The following is a 24480-nucleotide window of genomic DNA, read 5'->3' as shown; positions in this document are numbered from 1 at the left end:
ATAAATCTCAGTCACCACTGTCAATCAGCCAAAGAGCCTCTGCTGCAGAAAGCACAAGAATCACAAATAATATATTTTTAAGCGATTACAGTAAGATTTGATTTGACCATTCCTTCCTACCACACGATACACAAGCACAGAACACATTCTTAGAGACCTGCTTTTTCTTTGTTTACGAATCTTCACCCTGCAGAATTCAAGTTTTCTTAGGCCCTTTCACTGAACCTCTGCAAAGCTGCTTAGTGAACAGCAGCAAACTATCATCCAATTCCTCAGCTAAGCAGACTTTCAAAGGGAAGTATTTGGAATTATGAATTTCACTTAAAGACAGGAGGCTGAAAAACAAAATACACGCATGACTAAATTTAGTAACAGCCAAGCTGAAAGCACCTTTGGCCGAGTTTTATTTCAAATCAACAACATCGAGATGACCATGCCCCATTTTCCCCTTAAGAGAAGAACCTTTCAAAGGTCCAAAGCCTATACAAGTCTAAGAAAAGTGAAATCAGATTTTCTTACCGGTAAGTCCAACCTTCTTCCTGCACATGAAACAACGATTCTTTTTCTGTTTTGGTTTGTCAAGTGACTTGTCTTGTTCTTCAGGTGTAGGCTCTGCGTTCTCTGACACTGAAGCTAACATTAAAAAAGTTAATAAGAACAATGGAAAAAATGTCTGTCTCTCTCCCCTTCCTCTGTATAAGTTGTACGGTAATCTAAAGCCCATGTTGTAAATTTAGGTTCTGGGGTTAGCCATTTTGCTGCAGCTTCCATACCTGAAGTGTAATGGAGTCTCAGTACTGGTACTGTAACTCCCTCCTTCTGAAATCACTGAACGCTCATACAAAGTTCACGGTACAAAAACACCGTAAAGAAACAGAACAATTAAGAATTCAGAAAAGATTCAGTGCTGTCAGATCTGGGAAGAGAATCCAACATCAAGTGTTTCCCCACCAGTGTTACTAGTCGGGTTCCTAAAATCTGCTTGAAAGAAGCATTGTATTTATTAGGATCAGTTGAGCAAAACACTCCCTTTCAAATACTGAATCAACATTATTTTTGCTGAAGGCTGCAGTACTGAGGCCACACAAAACGCAGTGTTTCAGAACAATCTCTACCACTGTGACACTGCTGCTCTTGCACTCATGGAAAAAGCCTACATGAGGGGCTAGTCTCTACCTGGGGTGAGACACCATTAGCTCAAGATACACAGACTTGCAGGGAGGAAGTCCACTATCCTGAAACCCAGAAGGAAGCAGGCAACCATCACCTTTCAAAGACACTTCTGCTAAGACAACTTCCAACCTACTTTAATATTCTTTCACATGTGAAAGAGGTTACAGGTTGTGTGGGAGAATATAAACAAGTAATGATAGTATTTGCCTGACCCAGGCAAAAATAGAAATTGGCTGGTTCTCCTCAAGTATTTGCACATTCCTTACATTACAAAACAGAAATAGAAACTAAAACCCCCAACTTCATTTCAAGAAGGGCTAAGAGCCAATCTCTGCCTACTGGGCATCGCTAGATCACAGCAGGACAAATCTCCAGTGAGCAAGGTACACAGAAGCTAGGAGTATTTTCAGCAAAGAGGCAAAGAACAAAAAGCCAGCTCCAGCTGGGAGGAGTGTCAATGGAAGCAGAGCTAGAACCAGTGCTGTAAAGAAGGGAATACAACAGCAGGCCCAGACATTCATCAGGAAAAAAGCTGCAGGCATCTCTGTGCAGCTGGACTTTTGTTAGGTGGAGACTGCCAGATGCAGTTCTGTGCTAGTTCTGTGCCAGCCGACTGCTACTCTACATGACAATTCTGGTGGGGTTTCTTCCTGTGCTGCTATTCTGATTTTTTTTTTTTTTAAAGGAAAGGGCACTTTTCACTTTTGCAGTGTATCAAAACATTGTAGTTTGTTCCAACATCAATGGCCAAAGTACCTGACCGGCAGCAAAGACTTTGCCCGAGTGGACAGTATATTCCAAAGGTTAGACTGTTATATGTGGTTTATTAAATCCTTTTAAAAAAAATCACCATCTCTGTTACAAGCAGAGCTTTTCTTTGTCCTGAAATTTAAAAGAATTGGCAGTTTTCAAAAAAAAAATTTCAATGGCTTTAAATGGCTGTTAAAGAGCACATTTCTGAGTTGACAGATAATATCCAAAGGTTTGCAAGATAAGAGTCAAAAGCAATAAGGATTAAAAGATACGAAGTAAGTATCAGAAGGGGTAAGACGTACTCAAATGAACTCTTGTGGTGTTTATTAATTCATTAAGAAAGCTTCATGCCATGAATTAGCATTTAGCAGCTAAGACTGCCAAGTTTGCATTTCCTGTTGTAGCAAAATCCAGTTACCTCAATGTAAGTTTTATTAAAAGCCTCTGTAACTATTAGCCAAATTTAGGAAAAACTGGCCCTGTTCCCTGCATAACATGGCTCTCTAATACATACATACTTACATTTTCTTTATGCGTATAGCTCTCACATTAGAAAGGTTTAAAAATATTTAAGGGCTGCTGCTCACTGAAGAATTGAGTGGGAAGATTTTTCTACTGCTGCCACAAGTCACTTTGTATCTACTGTAGTAACCATACATTTTAGATCTCAATTGGCTTTTACATAGAAGCCACAGATTTTACTCAAAATCCATCATTATGATCATGACTATCCCAACCACTAAGGCACCTTTAGATGATAAACTGCCAGCATTTAGTACTCCGTCTATAAGCTGGCTGTGATGAAGGCAACAGAAAAAGAAAGACAGACAGGTAAAATGCTATACCACCCAGCTTGGAGCTCACAGGAAACTCGCTGCAGCCACTCCCAGCTGCTGTACTTTGTCTGGATTCCAGGATGCTGCTGCCTGCTTCCCTTGAACCGATTCCCTCCCTTCCCCCAGCCCCAGCTCTGCCTTTAGCTGGAGAGCAGAAGCACTGGCAGCACCGCTACAAGCTGCCAACTAACCAAAAAGGAACGAAGCATGAAGGAACACTCATTCTTCTGGAGCCAACAAGTTGGGCTGGCCACTAGGAGTTCCCTGTTGCACAGAGCATGTTCTTAGCTGATTAAAAAAAAAGCAGAGTCTGGATTTCCTCTTAAAGGCAGAAGCTTTTGCTACTGCTTTGCTTGTGCCAACCCTGCTTGAACTTCAGTGTCCTCTGACTGACCATGAACATAGCACCCGTGACACAAAGCACGCTCCAGTCCTTGCATCCCTGAAGGCACAACACAGAACTCTGTGCATTCGCTGAAAGACTCCCAACCCCTCTTTTGTTCTCTCTCCCTGCTCTGGACCTTTTATCTTTAATCACCCCTGTATTACCAGGCAGAGCTTCTCAAAGAGAAAGGTTCCTCATTCCCACAGGAAGAGTATTAACAGCTACATTTACCTCTTCAGTGCACCTGACCAGACCTAGGAAGAAGAATACTCACTCCCTCAGAGGAATGAAATGTGAAGTTAATCCTAAGCAGAAGATCCCTACTTCCTAACATAACACTAAGCTGAAGTAATCGGCCTAAAATACACTGTTTCAGTGTTAGGAGGCAGCAAATCAAGTAAATTAAAACAAAAGCACACTTACCTATAGAACCTAGTTTTAAATCTTTCTTGTGAACGTTTCCTCTCTCCCTGGAGCATTCATCCAGTAATCAGGGTATCCTACATTAATTTCTACACTTGTATCATAATTACACTCTAACTCTGAGCCCCTGGTACGGTCACAAAAGTCTTGAGCATCCATCAAATTCCTTCCCAGTTCTGCCTACTGAGCCAGCCCTGGTAAGGTCCACTGAAGTTGATGCCATCAGTTCAGCAGCACTTACCTTCAGTCCAGGTTATCTCTATGTAAAATTCTGTAGCAACTAATTGTTTTAATATCAATTGTTTTTAACTGAGTCAGTAACGACTGACTTTTTAAACTGTTTTACCTCTACAAAAATCCTAGATGAGTACAAAACCAGGTGACTTCATTGAAAAGAACAGCCATGTACCTTTTTAGCTGGTCAGTTTGCTAAATCTTAGTATTAATACTAACCACACCGTATTACACGACTGATTGCATTTTGCAATGCTAATATATAGACTTCTTAAATTTAGCAATGAGTTTGAAAATCAGAGCAGCTGTTTCAGTTCTCCGAATTTTTCGGCCTCAAAGAGGCTAAAAGCTCACCCATTAATACGATTTATACTTCTAGCCCTATGTTCTTGAGTTGTAAGAGCTCTGTAACATATGTGGTGGAGTGCTCCTGCCTTCCATGATGACTTCCATTTACCTTTAAAAACCTCCCTGAAATATAAAGCATGAATCCTATCCGGGACAGATTTAAACTCATTAATCCTAAAGAAGTGAAGTACCTCTTCACCTACTTGCAGGCTTGCCAGGAGGCAGCCTCATTGATCCCCCAGCTAACAAATAAGGAATCTTGACTGGCTAATCCTAACAGACCCGTAATGTTGACCAAAAGCTACAACAGCCCATGAGACAATCTAAATTGAATTGGAGACACACTCAAAGTAGAAGAAAGCTGCTACAGAAACTGGATTGTAGCTTATGTGTTTACTTTTAGGTCATCATTAATGATATGTTCATGTTAAGAACATTAAAATTGGGGCGGGGGGGGGGGGGGGGGGGGGAGGGATTATCTACCAGCCACTACCTATAGTGGCTGGGCTTTTTGCAATATCAGTACCTACAAGCATCACGACAGTCCTTAAATGTAAACTCTAGATTAGCATAGTCTATATTTTCCCTCTATTTCTTTTGCAACACATAAATCTAATGAAGACAAACAAATCTGAACTGCTCTTTGGGATTTTTATCCCTCTATAGTTTTAGCTTGTCTGCAAACATCAAGGACTGTGTCCACTCAGATCAAGACCCATTTATCTGTCTGCTTTTAAAAAAATAATAATAGTATTCTAAGAAAGCCTAATTATTCATGCAATCTTTCATTTATTGTTACTGTAGTCTAGTAAATTTTGTTAAACAGCAAGTTAAGGGGACCTCAACTTCACACAACTGCAATAGACTAACTTACCATACAAGTAGCATAACACCACTTGCTCCAAACAGACATTCCAATGAAGCAAGATTTGTTCAGAGTAAATACTGAAAAAATTATCGAAGTAGACATAATTTCTTTTTTCCTCCCTTATATCAACAGAAGTAGCATTATAAGCTCTTCAGTCTGGGACCAACTCCCACAGCTCTGTGACTTTTCTTTTTTAAATGCTACAAAGTCAGAAATATTAAACAACTTTGATTCACACATTTCTAGTACATTCTTGTCAACAGCCTAAAATTCAAATTCTGAATGACATGGGGGAAAAAAACAATCAAAACAAAAAACTTTAAGACACACAATTGTGACAAAACAATGAAATCCACTTAGCATCCATTATAAGCTGCTGTCTTTAGAAAGTTACACTTTCAAAGCAAAATACTTCAAAACTGGGAACACTACTGCTCCTATGATTTTCAGTTAAGGGGTAGCACAGAAGCAACTCTTCAGAAAATGAGGCTGACCCTGCCAGTGAGTTATAAATAGGGACTGTAATTTAGAATTGCAATTACATGGTGGTGGTGTTCTTAGTTTAGAAATCACTATGGTACAGAGACAGAGGACACAGCTGAGTACACTAAACACCTGATATAGGTTGATCAGGTGATTCTGTGATCCTTGAAATGCATACTGTAAAATGCAAATACACCCCTGAAATCAAAGAAACCTATCGTATCTTATAGGGAGAATTAGCTTTACAGGCAGAGAATTAGAAGGACCATAAATTTATCCAAATGGGTAAGAGAGTCATCTGAAAACTTGCTGGGAAAAGTCTTTTCACAGGCTCAAGTCACCTTACAGTGCAAGCATCAAAGATTATTTTAAAATAAAGCACTCCCCCCACCTCCCAGTGAAAAGGCAGTAGATGCTGCAAACAGAGTTTCAACTTACAGCTAAGCCAAGCAAGTAAGATACCTATGTGAACAGAGACACTAATTCAGGCACTGGATGGAAGATGAAGAATTGTAAGACTAACAGGAAGAAAAAAAACAGACAGGGTAGTAGGAAGATCAGCTTACAGAACTTGCCTTTATATTCTCTGATATATGCCACATCCATATCAGCGTAAACCTGCAGTGCAACATTCATGTGCGCGACTGAGGTGTTCTGCTTCTGAGGTTCCCAGAAAGGGAGCTGGGTTACAGCTGGCATCCAGCACAACCCCAGGTTCCCCATACCGCAGAACGGGGATGAAAGTAGAGCCATATGTATATTACTCAAAGGTGTATCACCTAAAAATCTAGCTTGCAAACCTGCCTCTGCTGTGCAAATAATTAGAACTTAAGAAGCACAAGCCTTTTCAGCGCTTGCTCTTCTCTCAAGCTGGGTAAGGCCAGACATGACTGACTGGTATTAAGAGCATGCCTTATGCACGCTGCCAAAACTGAGACAAGAGCTCTCAGCTCCAGAAAACAAACTAAATAGTGGGTATTAGAACATATGTCTAGAATCTATCTTTTTAAGAGTAAACATGTTTCTAATAGTTGAATCTCAAAGGCTAGTACAAAATGGCGTTATCATTAAAACCTTTTCTGAGTTTCACAGCTACTGTTTGTGTGACGAGGAGGTGGCCTTACTCAGTGCAGTAGCTGAATAAAAACTTCTATTCCACCCTACGAAACAGTAGAGCTCAGGTTTATAAAAGTATCTGGAAAAGCAGAACTTTCATACCAGAGGTACAATGGAAAAAAATTGTATTTAGCATCTTTAAGTGGAATTACATATCGTACCTGTGGAAAACCTAAACTCCTGTGTTTAGTCTAGTCTACAGAAACATAACCCTACCCACTAAAGCCTTAGCTGTGTCAGCAGAAGTAAAGGCAGAATACTTACTGAACTTACCTTTAAATACCTTTTATAATGTCTACGGATTACAAGTCTGAGCAAATTTTGTTTACTATCTGGCATTTTTGCATTTTCCTAGGAAATACTATTTAAAACTCTTTAGTTTTAAGCTCTGCCAGCCTGCATATAAAAAGAAAAAATATTCAAAGCAAAAAAAACCTTTACATTGTACCAGCAATACGGATTTTTAGGCCAATATAGTTAAAATCACCACCCACTCACTAAGCCAGTTTACTTCATGCAACCAGAGTCTGTGGTTTGGTAATTTTATATTTGATAAAGCAAATTTCAGTGAGCCAAAATATTAAACTACTGCAGTTCATAGGTGAAAGGTTCTTTTATAGGTGCTTCATGTTTATACAAGATACTAACACTGTTCTTATAATAGCTGTGTCATAACACTCTGTCAAATATACTCAAACTTCTGTGATATTTGCTGCAAACAACTACTCCAAGAAGTAACAGATACCCAAAACTCTACTTACCTGTAATAGCTGTGGTATTAAGACAGAACAGTAGATTGATTTATGATGTGCATTTCCAACCCCAGTTAACACACTTGTTACAGCAGATACTGAAATTGCCAGTTCAGCATAAGAGTTTTCATTTTAAGACTTGCCTTTTAAGAAAATAAAATTTATCCTTATTTTGCCTTCTGATTTCACAGAATATTCGAGTTTGAGAATAAGCCAGGAGTATGTTAAGAACAGTATTATCATCCATAAGCTCCATCTCTGAAAACTAGGCACCAACCTTGCAAATCTTCTGTCTCAGGTACTGTTTTGTCCACAGCTGTACTATCCGGTTGGGATGATGCTACAGATTCTGTTAAAAGTGACTGACTTGACACAGGGCTGGGAAGCAAAAGAAAAAAGTTATTTTTATGAGGCATGTCCATGTGCTACAGAGCATTCCTGAAACAAATACATTAGAGTACATCTTGACGAAAGAGCATGCCTAAACTTTTCACTCTGAAGTTGTTTCCGTAACCATTTAAAAAATGCCACAGTGTCTAAGAATACTGGACAATCTCAACTGATAATGCAGATATGTTTAACTTTTTCAGTATTGGATGCAGTAAACCAGTTCAACTATAAAAAGCAAAAAAATACTTTGGGGTAGTTTGGCATACCATCCTTCCATACAGAAACAATGCAACATTCAATATGCAAGGATTTTTATAACATAAGTCAGCAAGATAATTGTAGAGGAGCTACTTTTGGTGTTTAGTGATACGAACAAGAAAATTGCAGCATGTCAATGTTTCCAGTAATAAAGCATCTGCAGCTGTACACAGAACCCCTTAGATTTGTGCAGTGTAAAGTGGTGCTGGTCAAGCTTCCTAACCCTGTCTGCCATACTGCTAAAGTCACATAAATGGCTGAAGGCTCACAGATAAATACCCTGGACAGTTATGGGAGAGAGATTTGACACTAGCAGCCACTTGCAGCCAAACTGCTCATCCAGCAGCTCTATTAATGAACAAGATAGAGCTGAACTCCCAAGCAAGAGGTAGTACTACCCCATTTGCCTAATTTGTTTCTCCCTTTCCACTTAGGAATTCACTCTGACTCTGAGAAATTGGATTATCCATCAGCCCATGAACCAGCAAAGCCCATGAACCAGTAGCCCATTACACAACCAGGGCATTGGAATCACAATTTTAATTGCCAAGAATGGCGTGTAGGTCTTGAACTGCTGGTTTGGTCACCTACAGAAGGGCATTGTCAATTTAATAGATGTTTCCTCAGAGTATAACTCTGAGGTACTACCAGACACTGAAGTTGAATCCCTGCTTTTGTTGGGGGGGGGGGAAGACACTGATTTTTTGACATACAAGTCTAAAAGCAACCATCCAGTCATTTCTCCTGCAACCAGTAAGCTAACTTGTAATGAGGTTTTTTTATAATACCATGAAAGAGAAGAAAAGTTGTATGAGAAGACAAACCCAAGACACTAACTGGTTCACCTCTGTGCATTAGCCTGGATAATTTCTTGTTTCATTTTTGGTTTTTGCTTTGTTACATGTACCAGAAGAGCTGCATCAGGGTGCAATATCTATTTTCTACCCCAATTAGAAATCCCAGAATGGAAAGACCAAATATAGCATCAAGCATGACACCCAGCTCTCAGTTCATATGCAGGATCCAAGCATAAGATAACACCTCCTATAAAAAGCTAAGGGCAGAAAACACAGTCTGAACAGAATCAGCCAGCAATAACTGATGAAACCACCCTCAGCCTGTGTTTTACCAAATTCTGATTTTTAAAGGGAAGTTAGAGTGAACATTACTGCAAGTTAGCTTCCACAGTATCACACACTAACATTTTTCACTCAAAAAATTTCCCCAAGCACTTCAGTTGCTGTTGGTTGTGTCATTCTAAACTGAAATGCAGCCACTAAACATAAACAAATATTTAGCTTTTACAAATGGAGAGCACTTAGTAAGTCTGAGTGATTTACAAGAGGACATAATGTCTCCTTGAATAATGCAGTTGGAAATTACTTGTTTAATAAAAGAAAATCAGTTCAGTAGCACAACTTGTACTAAGATCCAGATACCTTCCCCATCGCTCCACATCTTGTAAAGGAACTAGTTTTTTAACACATTGTCATACATTTATTTATGAGAGCTCTAGTAAACAGCTTTCTGCCATTTTACAAAATCCCCAAATGTCTAAGATGGAAAAAGCTCTCCTTTGGTAAATGTACAACTGCACGTTGTGGAGTCATAACAAGCCAGACAAATCTCTGTAGAACAGAATGAAGCTGGCAATGCTCCTATTTGAGGCTAAATTCTGAAGAGGAATTTGCATTTGAATGTAAGATGTAGCTAACAGATCAGTCGCTATTTACTGTGAGATCCCATGCTTTAAAGTTAGCAGTTAAATCTTACACCTTTTCCTAATCCAGGCCCTAGCATTTCACTATGCAGTATCAGTACACTTCATTTAACCATATTGATACAGAAAAACACAGAACAACAGACAGAAACAGCTTACCTTGGCTGCATAGATGGAGTCGATGTAGAATCTAGAGTTGACTGAGTTTCCTGGGCACTGCCTTCTGTGCATGGAACCGGTAAGGACTCAGTTATACTACTGACAGAAGTTGCTGGAAGGAAGACACTAATGTAAGTTGTGTTACAGTACTTCCTGGTATTACAGAAGTTATACAATGCAATTATTCTTCGACCCCCTCGACACCAGCCAGGAAAGTAACTGAATCTCAGAATACATCATAATGAAACATAATTTTACAAAAAGTAATTATGTTTGGCCATATTTTGATCACATTCCTCCAGCCTCAGGCCCCCAGAAGTTACACAGCACAAGATTTTGGAGCTGGAGCTTTAAAACAGTTACTGTTTTCTGCTAACTAAAGCATCTACAGACAGCTTACTCAGCATAAACTGCAGTATTCTGACATAAGCTTGGATTTTGTTTAAGAAACCTAGTTGGATCTGTGAGAAACAGTAATGTAACATCCTAATGCCAACTTAGGATCCATTTTGAAGTTTTAGAACCCAGATCCCCAGATTTTAAAGGAAATCTTGTTTTTAAAAGTCAAGTTTAATATTAAACTCAAGGAGGGAAGTCTTCAAGAGTGCACCATGAGAATCCTTCCTGTCTGTATTTAGCCAAGCCAGAAGAGACATCTTTGAAGCTCCAGGGAAGCACTCCCTAACCCTCCTTCCCCCAGCAGAACATACTGAAGTTGAAAACATTGGGGTGAACAGAGCAGAGAAAGGGTTCTTCTTTCTGAATGCACTACCATTAATTTAAAGAGGGAAGAGCCCTCTAGCTTTTTCTAGAGAGCGTATGTAGGAGGACAGCACTTAATTTCCATGGGAAATCTGCTTCATAGGAAAGACCATAGTATATGGGACACTGCGCCAAAAAGAACAAAAAAGTATCCCTGAAGTTAGGAAAAACTATTCTTTAAAAGTGTCTACAGGTTAATCCTTCAGCATTAGGCTGCAGAAATTAAATACCTGCATCTTAAATGCTTTTCACAAACATTCCCCAAGGTAAATGTCACCTCTGTCGTCACTAATTTCAAGAAAAATATGTTGGTATAGTATTTTTTCTACATTTTTACATCTTCAAATTGGAAACAGATTAATACAAGAGGTATTAGCAAGAGTCTGCTCCTGAGCAGATTAATCATAGAATGTTTATATTATGAGCCTTTCATCCAAGCTCATTCCATAAGGTAAGACACTTAAATAAAATGGTTTGGACTAATGCTTCTATACTTTTAGTATTTGGACATGATCAGGGAGAAAGTTGCTGTCTACTGCGTCATTTTGAGTTGTTCAAACAGATGATGTTAGCATTACTTACCAGGAGGGCTAATTCTACCATTACTGTTCTGCCTTTGAAGATGTTCTTTGTAGCACACTGAACACATGCCATTTGTACGAGGATTCCCATAAAATCCGCAACCAGTGGAACAAAGCATAGGCACTTGGCTACGGTTAGTTTCTTGAGCCATTTTCACTTCTTCTATAATCCTGAAATTGATACATACAATCCAGTATTTAGAGGCTTGAGAAAAGCCTTTTTTACAGCTGACACCTGAAAATCTGGAGTTTCCTATAGCTCAGAAAAAGATCTAGAAAAGGTGCCTTGTGGGTAACTCAATGCCCTTTCCTAAGAGGTCTATAAACTCTGTCCAATAATACAAAAAGTCATATGTATAGTTTGTGTGACCCATACATGCAGACCCTTCTAGCCCCACCATTTTATGGTCAATATATAGCCCACAAGGAAAAGTAATTTTAGAAAATATTGGAAACATTACTGCTTCTAGCAGTAAGGTAAGGGGAGGCAGGGGGAGGTGGACACCTATGCTGAACTTTTGTTGAGGCTTGAACACCTGATACTGTGAATGAGAACTATAAAATCAGAGACAAGCAGGGTAACACATGCTTACTTACTACATAATAATTATAATTAACAATAGTCACATGAATTCTCAGGTTACTGTTTAGTCACGGCATCATTAGTGAAGGACAACACAACTACTTACCACAAAACCTGTATTATGATTTTTCACAAGCAAAAAGAAAATTGCCCTTTCAGTCTAATATATTAGAGTAGGTACACACATGCCTCCTGTATCAACTGTGTGAAAATATACTAAAAATGAGGAATGACAAATATCAAGGCAACTCAAAGCAACACTGTGTCATGTTTCATAAACACTGCAATTTGTATTTTTTTATCCCTGGCTTGCAGAGATCTGTAAACCTTCTTAAAACAAGAAAATTGCAACAAATGACCATTTTCAACAGTGTTCTGAGCCTCCTAACTACTCTCACATGGTCTAACTTGTTAATTGGTTATTGACACCTGTCACTTGGTGAGATAAAATTAATTTTCCATTTTTTTGCCCCCCTCCATATTCTTGCCCTTTTTTGTATCTGTTTTGAAATAAAAACCCCAAACCCTTCTAATTCAGAAACTAAGTACCTTAAGGTATCAATTATTTTATTCAAGATCAACTTAGGTCTACCATCTTATACTTCCTGATTAAAAATTAGGCTGAAGCATGGATAATTTTAATTATTGCTTATCTTTGGTTTCACTTGCAAGATTACTGGAGAAAAAAAAATAGCAATCCTTCCAGTAACAGCAGTATATATTTCAAAAAGCAAAGAAAATAAAACCCAGAGAGGAAGGGGTTTCAAGATACTTCACCAATTGCCAATTTATGAACCTAGATTAAACTGCAGGAAGAACTACACCAGGGTAAAAAAAGATTTCCTTTTACATAAGATGTAACTGAATCCAAATAGATATAAGTTTCCCATTATTTTGTTTTTAGGCAAATATCCTCATCTCCTCTCACACCCACATCCACTGCATTTTGTTTTTATTTCCCCAAAGCTTATGAAGTTGATAGCTTTGCTTTTGAGGTAACAGCAACACAGAAATTACAGTCAAGTCTTCTGTTCACAGCAATAAGGTACCCTAGCCTAAGGATGAGAAAATATTTAAGATTAAGACAAGGAAGATGTACAGGCAGGAAGACAAAAACATATCTTCTATAGTATCTTATTCAGCTTCAACTGCAATTAATCTTATTTCAGCTGTTTCACTGCACTCCCCCACCCCAATATAGAAGCATTCACTTTTAACATACAAAGCCCCTATTGACCTCAAACGACAGCTAAATTTGATTTTGCTGAAGTACTGTACTTGTAGCTGAAAGAGCACTTTCATTGCTGCCTTTCTCCAGACAGCCCTTTAGAATGAAGCTGCAAGTCACACATGTGGGAATTCAATTCTTACGCTGGGCCCAACATTCAGGAGAGCGTAAAACACCACGAGTTTTCTGTGTTTTGGTAACTCAAAATAGCTTAAAGATGAAACCTTACGCAAGTCACTCTTGGCATAGAATGTTTAAGATTGAAAGACCAATTAAAAAACACTTCAGACAGAGTATTTCAAGGGCTAATAGAGATTCAATGTCACAAGTATTAAACCTTTTAATTTTAGATGGGTGCACATTAAAAGAACGCTACCACGCTAACTTTCAAAATTTACTGTGATTGCCTTTCTGTTCCATAGTCACCTTCAAGCAGCACATAGGAACTCAATAACAGCACCAGTTACTGGTAACTTTCTTACTCCCCAACACAACCATTGCTGAAGGGACCAGGTAGTAATGCAATCAGAATATAACAATTTCTAACATGGACATAAATAAGTCTGCTCCAATTCAATAAACAAATTGTGAAAGGTACAAAGATGCCCAGAAGAAAAACAAGAAAAGCTGGACTGAGTTCCAGCTAAGCCAGTTCCCAAGTTCATTAACCAGTGGATCCTGCCACCAGCCAAAGCACAAGCCACTGGCAGGAAGCTCCAGAACACTTAAATCTCCAAGGGGAAGTGCCAGGGATTCTTCTGAAGAGTTTTAATAAAAGCCACAGGAAGCTGAAGATCTTTCGTTGGTTGCTAATACTTGGGGAATAAAATGAAGAAGAGATAGGATCAAATTGATGTGATGTTATGAAGTCAAATGAGAAAGAAGTTGAACCAATACAATAACTTGTCGCATTTGGAAAGGGGTGACTGCATACAGTCCCCACAGGGATCTCTCCAGTGCTCAGCTGGATGGTCACCAACCCAATGAGTTCCCTGAACCACCAGGGAAAAAAAAAAAAAAAAGAGGCCATCACCACCATAGAAAGTTTTCTGACAGTTCAGTGAGCTCAATCTGTCCAGACACACAAAAAAAAGAAAAGAACTACACACAGGAAACTCTGGAAGTGCTGCGAGGGACAACACACATTTTAGCAGCCTTTAAGCTGCTGAGATGGTTGAACTGATCTATATCTGAACCCGAAAGCCAGAGAATGCTGAACCAGTACAATAAGCTTTTGCTCCCCCTCCCGTGCTGTTCCCTCCCTCTCAGTGCCCACATGCACCAAAACCAACCAAGGAAGTGATCAAACTTAGAAAACCAACCACTCCATCTTTTATCAATTAGTTTTAATACAGACCAGTTTCTGAGCTTATGTTTGTCACATGTGCTGTTTAGGCATGAGAGAGCATCTAGCTGAAGACATACGTGGAACCACTTGTGCCAGCAGTGGAACAGGCTTAAAGCATCAGGAGAACCACTAGCCAAAAACAGGCATTGAAAGTGTAAGGGAATAGAGATCCAAGTGCTGGCTGTTCCTGCCACTGCTTTCAGACATGCCTCTCCTGTACACATCCACTGCTGCACGAGGGCAAAGGCCAAGATGACACAGTGCTGTGCCTCAGGGACTTTTCTTCCTCACCTCTCCGGCAGGAGTCAAACAGCCACAAGGAGAGCAGCCAGACTCTGTCCCCATCTCAGCAAACATGAACAGCAAGAGATCACTGAATGGATGGTTGGGGGGGGAAGACCTCCCCTCACCCCAGTTCTTGGCTCAGTTCCAGATGATTTTTGTTTTAAAACTGTCCATAATTCCTCATGCAGGATGATCCATAGTATTGCCATGCCCAACCATCACCGAAGTCAGCAATGGGGGGCTGTCACTGAAACTGCAGCCTTGGAAAGTGCTGTGAACAGGACAAGCCTGCTCCCACAGCCCTAGCCCCTGCTGCACACCCCCACCCCTTCCTCAAGTCAGATCAGTTCATCCATCTGACAGAAAAAACAGGAATATGTGCTGGTGGATTGGAGAGCTTGCTGATCTGACAGAAGATCAACTCTAGAGAACTAACGTATAGTGCAAAGGAAATGACAAGGCTAAGAAGAGGATGACCCTTTTTAGGGGTGCCTAACCCTTGCTAAGCATCAACCCTACTGTGAAATACATCCCAAGTGCATACCCTCTCCATAGTTTCAAAACTGGTCTCCTAGCTTTGCTTCAGTACAAAACTTGAAGCAACTTCAGCTATGAAGTGACAGCAAGGTCTTGGGATCAACATGGCCACACAAATGTCCCACAAAACAAACATGGAGCTTGTAAAGCTGCTGGAAATACCTCTGGGCTCTGCTTATTCCACCCAAGCTGTGCTTGCACAACATTCATAGGGTCATCCTGTTACTCTGAATGCAGAATTGATTAATCTTAAAGAAAAAAGCAACCAAACTCTTTATATTTTAAGCAAAGCGGGGAGCATGCTTTACAGTATAGTTGTATAACCAGTTGTACGAGCACTAGTGAGAGGGAAGCATACTAGAGGGAAGGGCAAGAGCCTTAAACAACCCCCCCTCAACACAACTGCAGAACATCCACTTCGTTGAAGATCATGGAACAAACAGCCTCTTTCTGCATTAGCTAAAAATTGCTAAGCTTAAACCTAAATTACCTCTGATAATTTTCTTCTCAAAAATATTTATTGCCACTAGAAGCATGTTAGCACACAGCTCTGCAGCCTAAGCTGCCCTTTTCCTACAAATTTGGTGCTTAAAGTCTACCTGTTCCTGTTACTCCTGTCATACACAGACTTCATGCATCTATAAGGCCTGCTTACTGATGCTGCTATGGGTCTTACCATTCCACCCTCACAAGGGCACATCCTCAGAGAGCAAATTACTCTCTGTACCAAGCAAAAACTACAATAAATCATACAAAGGATATTCCCGATTATAAAATGTATAGAGCTGAAGCTGTAGAAACACTAAAGCAGAGTAAATCTTTCGGACATCAGGTTCTCTGGGAAAAGAGCCATCTCTTCCAACACTCTGCAAAGCAAGTAACAAATTACTTGTTTATATACACCTTTCTCACCTTGAAGAGCAGGCACCATGATACTGGTCTTTTTTATTCCCCTCTTTCTTCTCTTAATTAAAATGTTTATATACTACTAGTTTCAAATAACGGATACCCCAAGCTTTATAGGCTTCAAATGTTAATCAGAGAGCAGCATTTAGCAGGATTAAACACACAAGGTTTCAGAATAATCTCTTTTTTCCTCTGCTCTCAACAAGCAGAAACCCTACACAGAAGCCAGACTTCTCTTTATCTGTCTTACCCAAAGAAAAAGGTCTCTTGAATTCTAGTTGTCCTCATACATCAAGTTGTGGTAGGTAAAACAAGCAGATAGTCACATCCACTACCCCAGCTGAAGTAGAGTCCTGTGTTCTGCAAACACTCCTACAATTCCTGAGTGTTATGGGAAGGATCCCTCCCAAATGCTACTGCTGAAGCAGGAGAGACCACCCAAACAGCATTCTGCTTCAGCTGCAGTACCAAACCATACTGACCAGCTTTGAAAATGCTTCTCAAAGGGAAAGCAGAGCATTTACTGTAAGCTAGTCTCTTCACTGTCAAAGTTCAACGCACTGACAGATTTCAGCTGACGCTCACCTCAATGGATGAATCTAATTTTTAACAAGTGATTAAAATATTCCCTCCTTTATCATAACCACCTTTATAATGAAGCAGTTCAGCACTTATTTAAGTAGCACTAGTAGTACTTTCCCTTTGTGCTAACAAAGCAAGGAAGAAACTGCAAAAGTGGTAATTTGTGTTGCTTAAACATTAAAGCTTCATCCCAGGCACAAATAAAAGCAAGATATTAAGTTGTGTAGACACAAATACATTTAATTTTAGAGCATGTACGGGTACAGCTATCCAATACCACCTGTATCACCATATGAAAAGGCAAGTTGGTACAAAAGACAATAAATAGGGAATGCATTCCTCTACAGGCTTATCAAAACAAATGGCAAATTAAGGCCTAAGAGCAGAGCTCTGTTGAAACTTGCTGCAGACGTTACCAAAGCACTGCCTGTGTTCGGGGATACCACTTCATAGCGGAATCTGCAAACACAGCTGCTCAGGTGTCCTGCTGGAAGCAGGACACGACTCAGGGTATAAAGCAGTAGACTCACAAATTAATAGCAAGTTACAGAATGGGCCTGTTTTCTTTTTACTCTGTTGCTCTCTCCCAAAAGGCCCCAATTTACATTCACTGAGCAGTCATTTGTAGCTGCTTTAAGGCATTACCATGTCCCAGCAACTTGCTATGGAGCCAAGAACTAGCAGATTTGAATAGGGGCCTCAGTCATTGCAGTTCAGCCCAGCTTGCTGGTTGCAGTCAGACATGTCATTTCATCTACAGCTCACCCGGCTAAAACACTACAGCTGGTTCAGATTTGCCAGCAAAGCTACATGTGTAGTTACACTCTGACCCAGTTTCATTAGAATGCTTTGAGTTAAAAAAGTGAATATGGTTAAGGACCAACTATGCAAGCAGATCTGTACGGGCAGTGACCTCTTTGTTCCTGTAGCAGCAGAACACACAGCTGCTGCATTTTTCAAAACACAGGAGTTATCCAACTTCCTCAGCACCAAGAGAATCCATGCATTTATAGCTTTCAATTCATTCCAGTAGGCCTCCAGTTTTCTTCCTGCTCACTACTGAATCCAGTTTTAAATTGCAATTTGACCTACTAGAGTACAATTTATGTAATAACTTAATATCGAAAACAAAATATCCAACCTAGCGACCAAAAGACTTACGTAAGATGTTCTCTCAACTCACTTGACAAGTCATCCAATATCTACTTATGTTTTAGTCTATTCTTGTTGAACAGCTCTTTATACTCGTTTCACTCGTAGACTTGTTTTAGGCTAAAACAAGGACTTACATTAGACACTGCTAGCAGAAACTTTACAAAAAGAGTTACAGAAGTCTTCATTTCTAAGTCTAAGAAGTCAGCACCTTTAAATCCTTCAGTACAAGAATTAAAATATAAATAAAATTTGGATCCTCAAGAAATCTACATTCCCCGTACAGTGTAAATGCTGGATTTAAGGTGGCAGAAAGACTGTGAAAGAATCAAACTGGTGGAAGGAAGAGCCACACATGAGAGAAAGTGCAATCTCAGAAGTAGCAGATGGAAAGAAAAAGAGAGTTCAAGGCCTTAGGAAGGGACATTAGCAACTTTCATAACTAATCTGAGCCAGAATATCATACTACCAATGTTACATCATTATACAACCCAGGAGCACTTGGTATAGACAAAGCCTCTAGTGTTAAAGCGTTATATTGCGAACTACAGCTGTCTGCTCTTGCACTCAAGGTTACACGAGGAACAAGAAAACATTTCACTGCAACCTCTTCACTCTTACTAGGCAAGAACAAAGACACACAGATTCTATACTGGTATCAAGAAGATCACTGATAATAAGGATTCAGCTTTCTATGCTTGTCTGCATATACTATTAATAGATGTTACTTTGAAACTGTAATTACTACTTGTGGCCACGCTCAACCTTTGCAAAGTATGGATTACTAGAAGCAAAGATTAACTGCTGTAAAACAGGGTACCTCAGAAACTCTCATTCTCCTCGTGCAAATACATCTAATTACTTGCAGTGGCCACAAAGTCTACAAACAAAACCCAGAAGCATAAGCAAGTCTTTCTTATTTCATTTCCAAACCTTTTAGTATAGTCACCATACCAAATAAAGGGGCAGTTCCATGAAGTTCACAACTCTGCTTGTTACTTTTTTTAGGATTAAGCTTCAGCAATGTAACAGGTACATTTTGTTGACTAGTAGGAGGAATCACATTTTGTTTACATGGGATTTCAAAGAGGCAGAGTACAGACAAAAGGAGTTTCATGAAAGTGTTGGAATTCCAGAAAGCTGCCACACTGAGCTACTGGCTTTCACTATGTGATGGTGGGGTTTTTGCAGAAATGACTACTACTTTATGCTGGAGCATCTGGTAACCGCTGCAGCACCTAAAAGACTAAATGCAGCACTCTGAAATACATGATAAATAGGAAGAAAATTCTTGAAGGCTTTATACAATTTGAGCCTGAAGCAGCAAAATACAACTCAAGATGCCTAAGATTATTATTGTTAGTACATTTAAGTATGTGCATTTGGATGAATTTGTTGTTCAGGACTAACACTGCAGCGCCACTAGTTTAGACCCTTGTACATGACAGTATCCAAACTTCGTAAAATTCAAAGAAACATCATTTCTTCTCTGACTCAGAAAACTTAATAGCCTCTTATTTACTTCTTATTCCCCAGCAGCACAATACATTTGCAAGCAACCCCAGTTAATCTTAGAAACTCCAGCCCAGAGACTTACGGAGGCATTTTCAGAAAGAGCACCACTAACACATTCTAAGTTTGTCTCTTCAGTGATGACTATCAGAAAATCTAAGCTAACAAAGCTGCCTTTCTGGAGAGGTCAACCTGAATGCAAGTGAAAAAAACAAAACAAAACCCACACACAGCACAAAATCCACTTACTGGGTTCAAGAGAAAAAACAGCAAGTAACCCTTGGAGCTAGACTCACTTGTTTATAGCGAGACACAACAGGGACCTTCAATAAAGATAACTAGTTAAACATTAAAGCACTGAGAGCACCACAGTAACTACAGTTGTTCATACAAAGTTGAGACAACGTCTGAGTGAATTACAAACCAAGAAAAGTGACCATGAGAAAAGAGCATGTCACATGTTTCAGAAAGCTATTTTTATACTGGTATCTCTGGGAGAGTCATGGTGAGAGAAGCCCAAGAGGCATATCTGAGGAATGCAGAGAGGACGCTGGCCAGCTGCCTCACTGGTCGTGCTGTTCTACCCAAAGGACTGTACGTCCATACAGAAGCCAGAGGAGAGACTAAAGCATTTGTCCTCCCAAAATGTGAGGTTGTACTTACTCAGTTTAGCCTACCCAGATCACCCAAGATTTAAGGCTAGAGGGAGACAGGCTAGGCAGGTCCATTTTTGGAAGATGGCTGTCTATTACAAGGCTACCACAGAAACCTTACATGAAGTTATACTTGTGATAGAACATGCAACTACTAATAAAAGAGCATACTTTTAGGTAGTGCTTGCTCTGGCGTCTCTGCTCAAAAGGCATAAAAATTCAGAAGTTACACCCATTAGAAAAATCAAACCATCTCAGTAATTGCTTGCCAGCAGTCTGCTACATCAACTCACACAAACCACAGTTTCCATCATGTGTAGCTGAACCAGTGTGGAGCTGCACTAGCTGCAGATATTGCTTGAGGAGACCTTTTCTCTAGAATTTGTGCTACCTCATAGCTGTACTTTAACATTAAGGTGCTTCAGCCAAAGACTGCAGGAACCCTCAGGCTGCTCTCCATATTTCTACACAGCCATATAGATCTAGAGTTTATTTGGAATCCATCAGATTACAGAAATGCCTTCTTTTAAAATTTTTATTAAAAACTCAGAAAGCTTGTCTGAAACAGACAAGACAAGGCTACGTTCTGCTTTCTTTGGCATCATATATTGCAGTTGGCCATTTCAGAAACCAGAGGTTGTATACAATTAGAATCAGGAGATTCTAAAATTCTCTACATTCTCTTAAGTACCAGACCAAAGTTCAAGGGATGCAGAAGGGCAACTCCATGAACTTGTCTCTGATGCTGTAATTAAAACAGGTTTGGCTTTACAAAGTGGTGAAAAAATAATCTGTAAGAAGGATTCAATCACTTACAAGATTACCCATATAATTACTGAAAGAATAGATATAGATACAGTAATCTCTTCTTTTGAGCTTCAGTGAATAAGTAATCTTCTCTCAATACAGCATAAGTTTCACTTATTTTAAGCATATCAAACCCAGAAGAGATAAAAGCTACTTTAACACAAGTTCCCAAAATAGACAGCTTCTTGTTAACAAAGCACCTGTTGCTGAGAACTGACAGTAAGCACAAAGCACATTATAATTTGTTTTTGTAAACAGCACTATGTAGAATTTTAATTAGCTTGTAATGCTATAGTTCTACATGGGCCTAATGCTAAGGGAGATCCTGCTCTAATATCAGGGTTCCTAACTGTTAATAAAACTTATCATCATCATTTCTGGCTAGGGCATCTTGAATTCAACTCAACTTCCAAGAACATTGTGATTATCATGCATGCTGTGTTGCTCTATTTAGAATTATGCACTATGTCTAATTTAAGTGTTCAAAATTATACAATACCCTTACTGTGGTTTGATGGGAAACTCAACCTAAAGCTAAAGCCTGACCAAACAAAAAGGGTATTTAAGGACAAGTTTTCGACAGAAGAGGTATAAGTATGATGTTCCCTGTGGCAAAGCTGCATTCCTCATCTTTTGCAATGCACTTAAATTTAGCCAAGGGACTCAAAGGTGCTGCTTTGTTTTAACCCTAATGCTATTCTAAGGGGGTTTGTTGGGTTTGATTCTTTTTTTTCCCCCTTATTTATTACTTCCATCACTGGGGAAGCCAGGTTACATCATCCCAAACAAGTTACTGGATGTCTATGCACGCAGCATAGAAGAATATACAGTTGATCAGCAGCCACCATGTCAGGCAACTGATATTTATCTACTTTAACATACTGTCAAGTTTCACTAAAGATATGAATATACCTGCTGGTCACACTGAAGTTCTGCATCTTTCCTTGGTCTCCTCTCAGTTGTCACCTTACACTGTCAGAAACATCCAAGTGCAACCAATATACACGCATCCAATATATATTTATATATATATATATTTATATTCATCTAATGCAATGGTTTCATGATAAAGGTAATTTGGGGCTTTAGATGCTTGAACTGATCTACCCTGAAGACTTCATTTTTCAAAAGCTTGGATTGGTTCTTGTACCTGCTCTATGGCACAGCTGTACAGCTCTGTACAGAAGTCAAGGTTAACAGTGTGCTGTAGGAAGAAGGTGAAACTACCTAGTCAGTATCAGAGTCAAACTCTTAGTATAAGCCGAGGGAAAATGCACACATCACCAAGAGATCAGAGCAAAAATTAAGTTAAGGGGTGTCATGTGTCAGCCTTAATTATCCAAGATAGTGTCAGATTAATAGATATGGGGCTAAGGAACTATTAGAAATTTCCAGTATGAGACACACTCCTTTCTGAAGGTTTCCAAAACTATACCACTTGCTCAGATGGAGAGGTCATTACACTGTTTAGGAAAAGCTTAAAAACTATTGGAAGAAAACTTGATTGAGGACAACTGGCATTTTTCCCACTGCCATCATGGAACAGAAAAGAGGGTTTTTTATATTTCTTTCCTAAGCCCATAAAGAACAGACTGCACTTATTTCAGTTTCTCAACTGACGAGAAAGCCAGAGCTGACAGCTTTTGAGTAGAAGTCTGCACTGCAAACATTATGCTTTAATCACCAGGGCATCCTTTTTACCTACTAATACTCTGATTCAACCTTGTTGCAGGTACAGCTCTGTAAACTGCCTTTCTGATAACCAAGTTTGCTATTCATTCTTGCTTTAGACAAGATTCAGCTATGTGAGCATGCATTTCTAGTACAATGTCTCCCCCACTTACTGTCCAGAACACTTAGATCAGCAAGTTAAGAGCACAATAGCCTAAAAATAGCATGGCTGGATGCCACTGTCTCCCCTTTTATTACTGCAGTACCTTTGTACAGAGTTCTTTTTACAATTCTACACAGAAAAATACAGCCATGTACGGCTTTAAGGGAAGGACTTGTAACCAAAAGGGCCAAGCAGTGCCATGGGATTCCCCCTTTCTCCTCAAGCCACATTAACAGAAATTTGCATTTTTAGAAGCATTTTAAACTATAACTCTTTAAGTACATCTGATTTCTCTTTATCCTCTTGCCATAGTGATTGTATTCTGCCAGAGAACAGATCAACACATGACAGAGTAACAGCACTTTCTGAAGAAAGGAAGATTCATGATATAAAGGAGAACTAGACAAACATAGAAAATGCAAGCCAGATCTCTCTCCAGTTATTTTGCTTGGCATATTAAAGCCTGTATCACACTTTAAAATGGATGAAAAGGGAACAAAATCTGCTCACAAGTTACGAGTCTCAACTGTCAGCAAGGTGTGGCTGTCTATCACTATGGTCGTTCCCTTCCATTCACAAACACGGGCCAACAGGGCTTCCATCAGGAAACAATGGAAAGAGAGCACAATATATTCCCTTATTCCATAACAAAAGGTCAGAAACGGGAGGGGGGAGATCAGCAAGACCAATGTCCTTCAGCTTGGCCTAAAGATGTATTCGCAGGCTCCCCAGCTTCAGCTGCTGCATTACACCAGGGTAATTCCACAAGTACCACAGCCTTGCTTTGGCTTGAAGAACAAAAGCCCAAAGCCCTAACAACACCTCCCAGAAATCTCTTTTGTCTCACACTCCTTTTATGAAGACAAAAAGCTCCACACTACTGGTGAAGAGTATTAGTACCCCTCACATTAAAAATCACTAATTTTAACCCATAACCCTGAGTTTCAAGAGTAAGACTTTAATTTTAACAAATAATTTGATGCTGCTTGAATAAATACAGCAACGCTGCAATGCTCATTTTATGCTATATATGCAACCCTGTGCAAGTTCACCACATAGAGCTATCAGGCCATACAAAGAAGTTTCAATAAATTCATCATCTCAGGCCTTGACAGTCTGAGAAATTAAGGTGTCAGGGCTGCAGCAAGGGCAGAGGTATTCCTCAACAGAGCAGACTGATATTTCAAGCATTCTGATTGTGCAGTGGGGGGTCTGAGGTAGAAGACAGAAGGCTAAGGAGGTAACAACTAATCAGGGATTTATTTATATACAGAATGACTAAGTATAAACTTAAGACCATGGGTCACAGTCACATTATGACTTTGCAGAATAACAAGCTAATTCTTGCAGTAAGAGAGACAGTAGGTAACAGTCAAAAATTTCACAGATACCAAGTAAGAGAAAAGCAAATGCAGGAAGGCAACACAATCAATTAAGGGACCAGAGTGTGAAATTAGGGTTTTCAGTTGGTGGTTTGTTTGGTTTGGTTTTTTTTTTCAAAAAAAATATTTTTAATGCCCATCAATTACTCCCGTGATATGCTTAGGAGCCTTAAAAATCACAATCCAAGCACTAAGTCAAGTTTGACTAGACTTATTAGGAAGGGGAAAAAAAATTATGCACAGCTGCCAGTCCTGTCCACAACAAATCAAATACTTCTTGATCCCAGCACTACTCTCAGCCCCTGCACAGTTTGTCACACTCAGCTGACAATTTGTTTGTTATGAAACTAATAATACACTTACCTTTACCTATTGTTACTAATGCTGCCTTCCTCCTCTCCCAGGATACTTTAAACAAGTCCTATAAAGA

General features: G+C 39.5%; 1 protein-coding gene across 6 annotated transcripts in view; it reads right to left on the bottom strand.

The window, feature by feature from the left end:
• Positions 1-24480, bottom strand: part of ZFAND6 (zinc finger AN1-type containing 6) — a 38066-nt gene that overhangs the window by 1034 nt on the left and 12552 nt on the right. For all 6 annotated transcript variants that reach the window (XM_064456255.1, XM_064456253.1, XM_064456252.1 and 3 more), the window contains 4 exons: positions 11243-11412; positions 9899-10010; positions 7649-7749; positions 520-633 (listed from right to left, as the gene is read on the bottom strand). In XM_064456255.1, the coding sequence (XP_064312325.1) occupies positions 520-633; positions 7649-7749; positions 9899-10010; positions 11243-11393 (478 nt within the window). In that variant the 5' untranslated portion in view covers positions 11394-11412. The remainder of the gene's footprint in view (positions 1-519; positions 634-7648; positions 7750-9898; positions 10011-11242; positions 11413-24480) is intronic.

This window comes from Phalacrocorax carbo, chromosome 7 (assembly GCF_963921805.1).
Source record: "Phalacrocorax carbo chromosome 7, bPhaCar2.1, whole genome shotgun sequence".
Lineage (NCBI taxonomy): Eukaryota > Metazoa > Chordata > Aves > Suliformes > Phalacrocoracidae > Phalacrocorax > Phalacrocorax carbo.
This window is presented reverse-complemented; position numbering and strand designations above follow the sequence as displayed.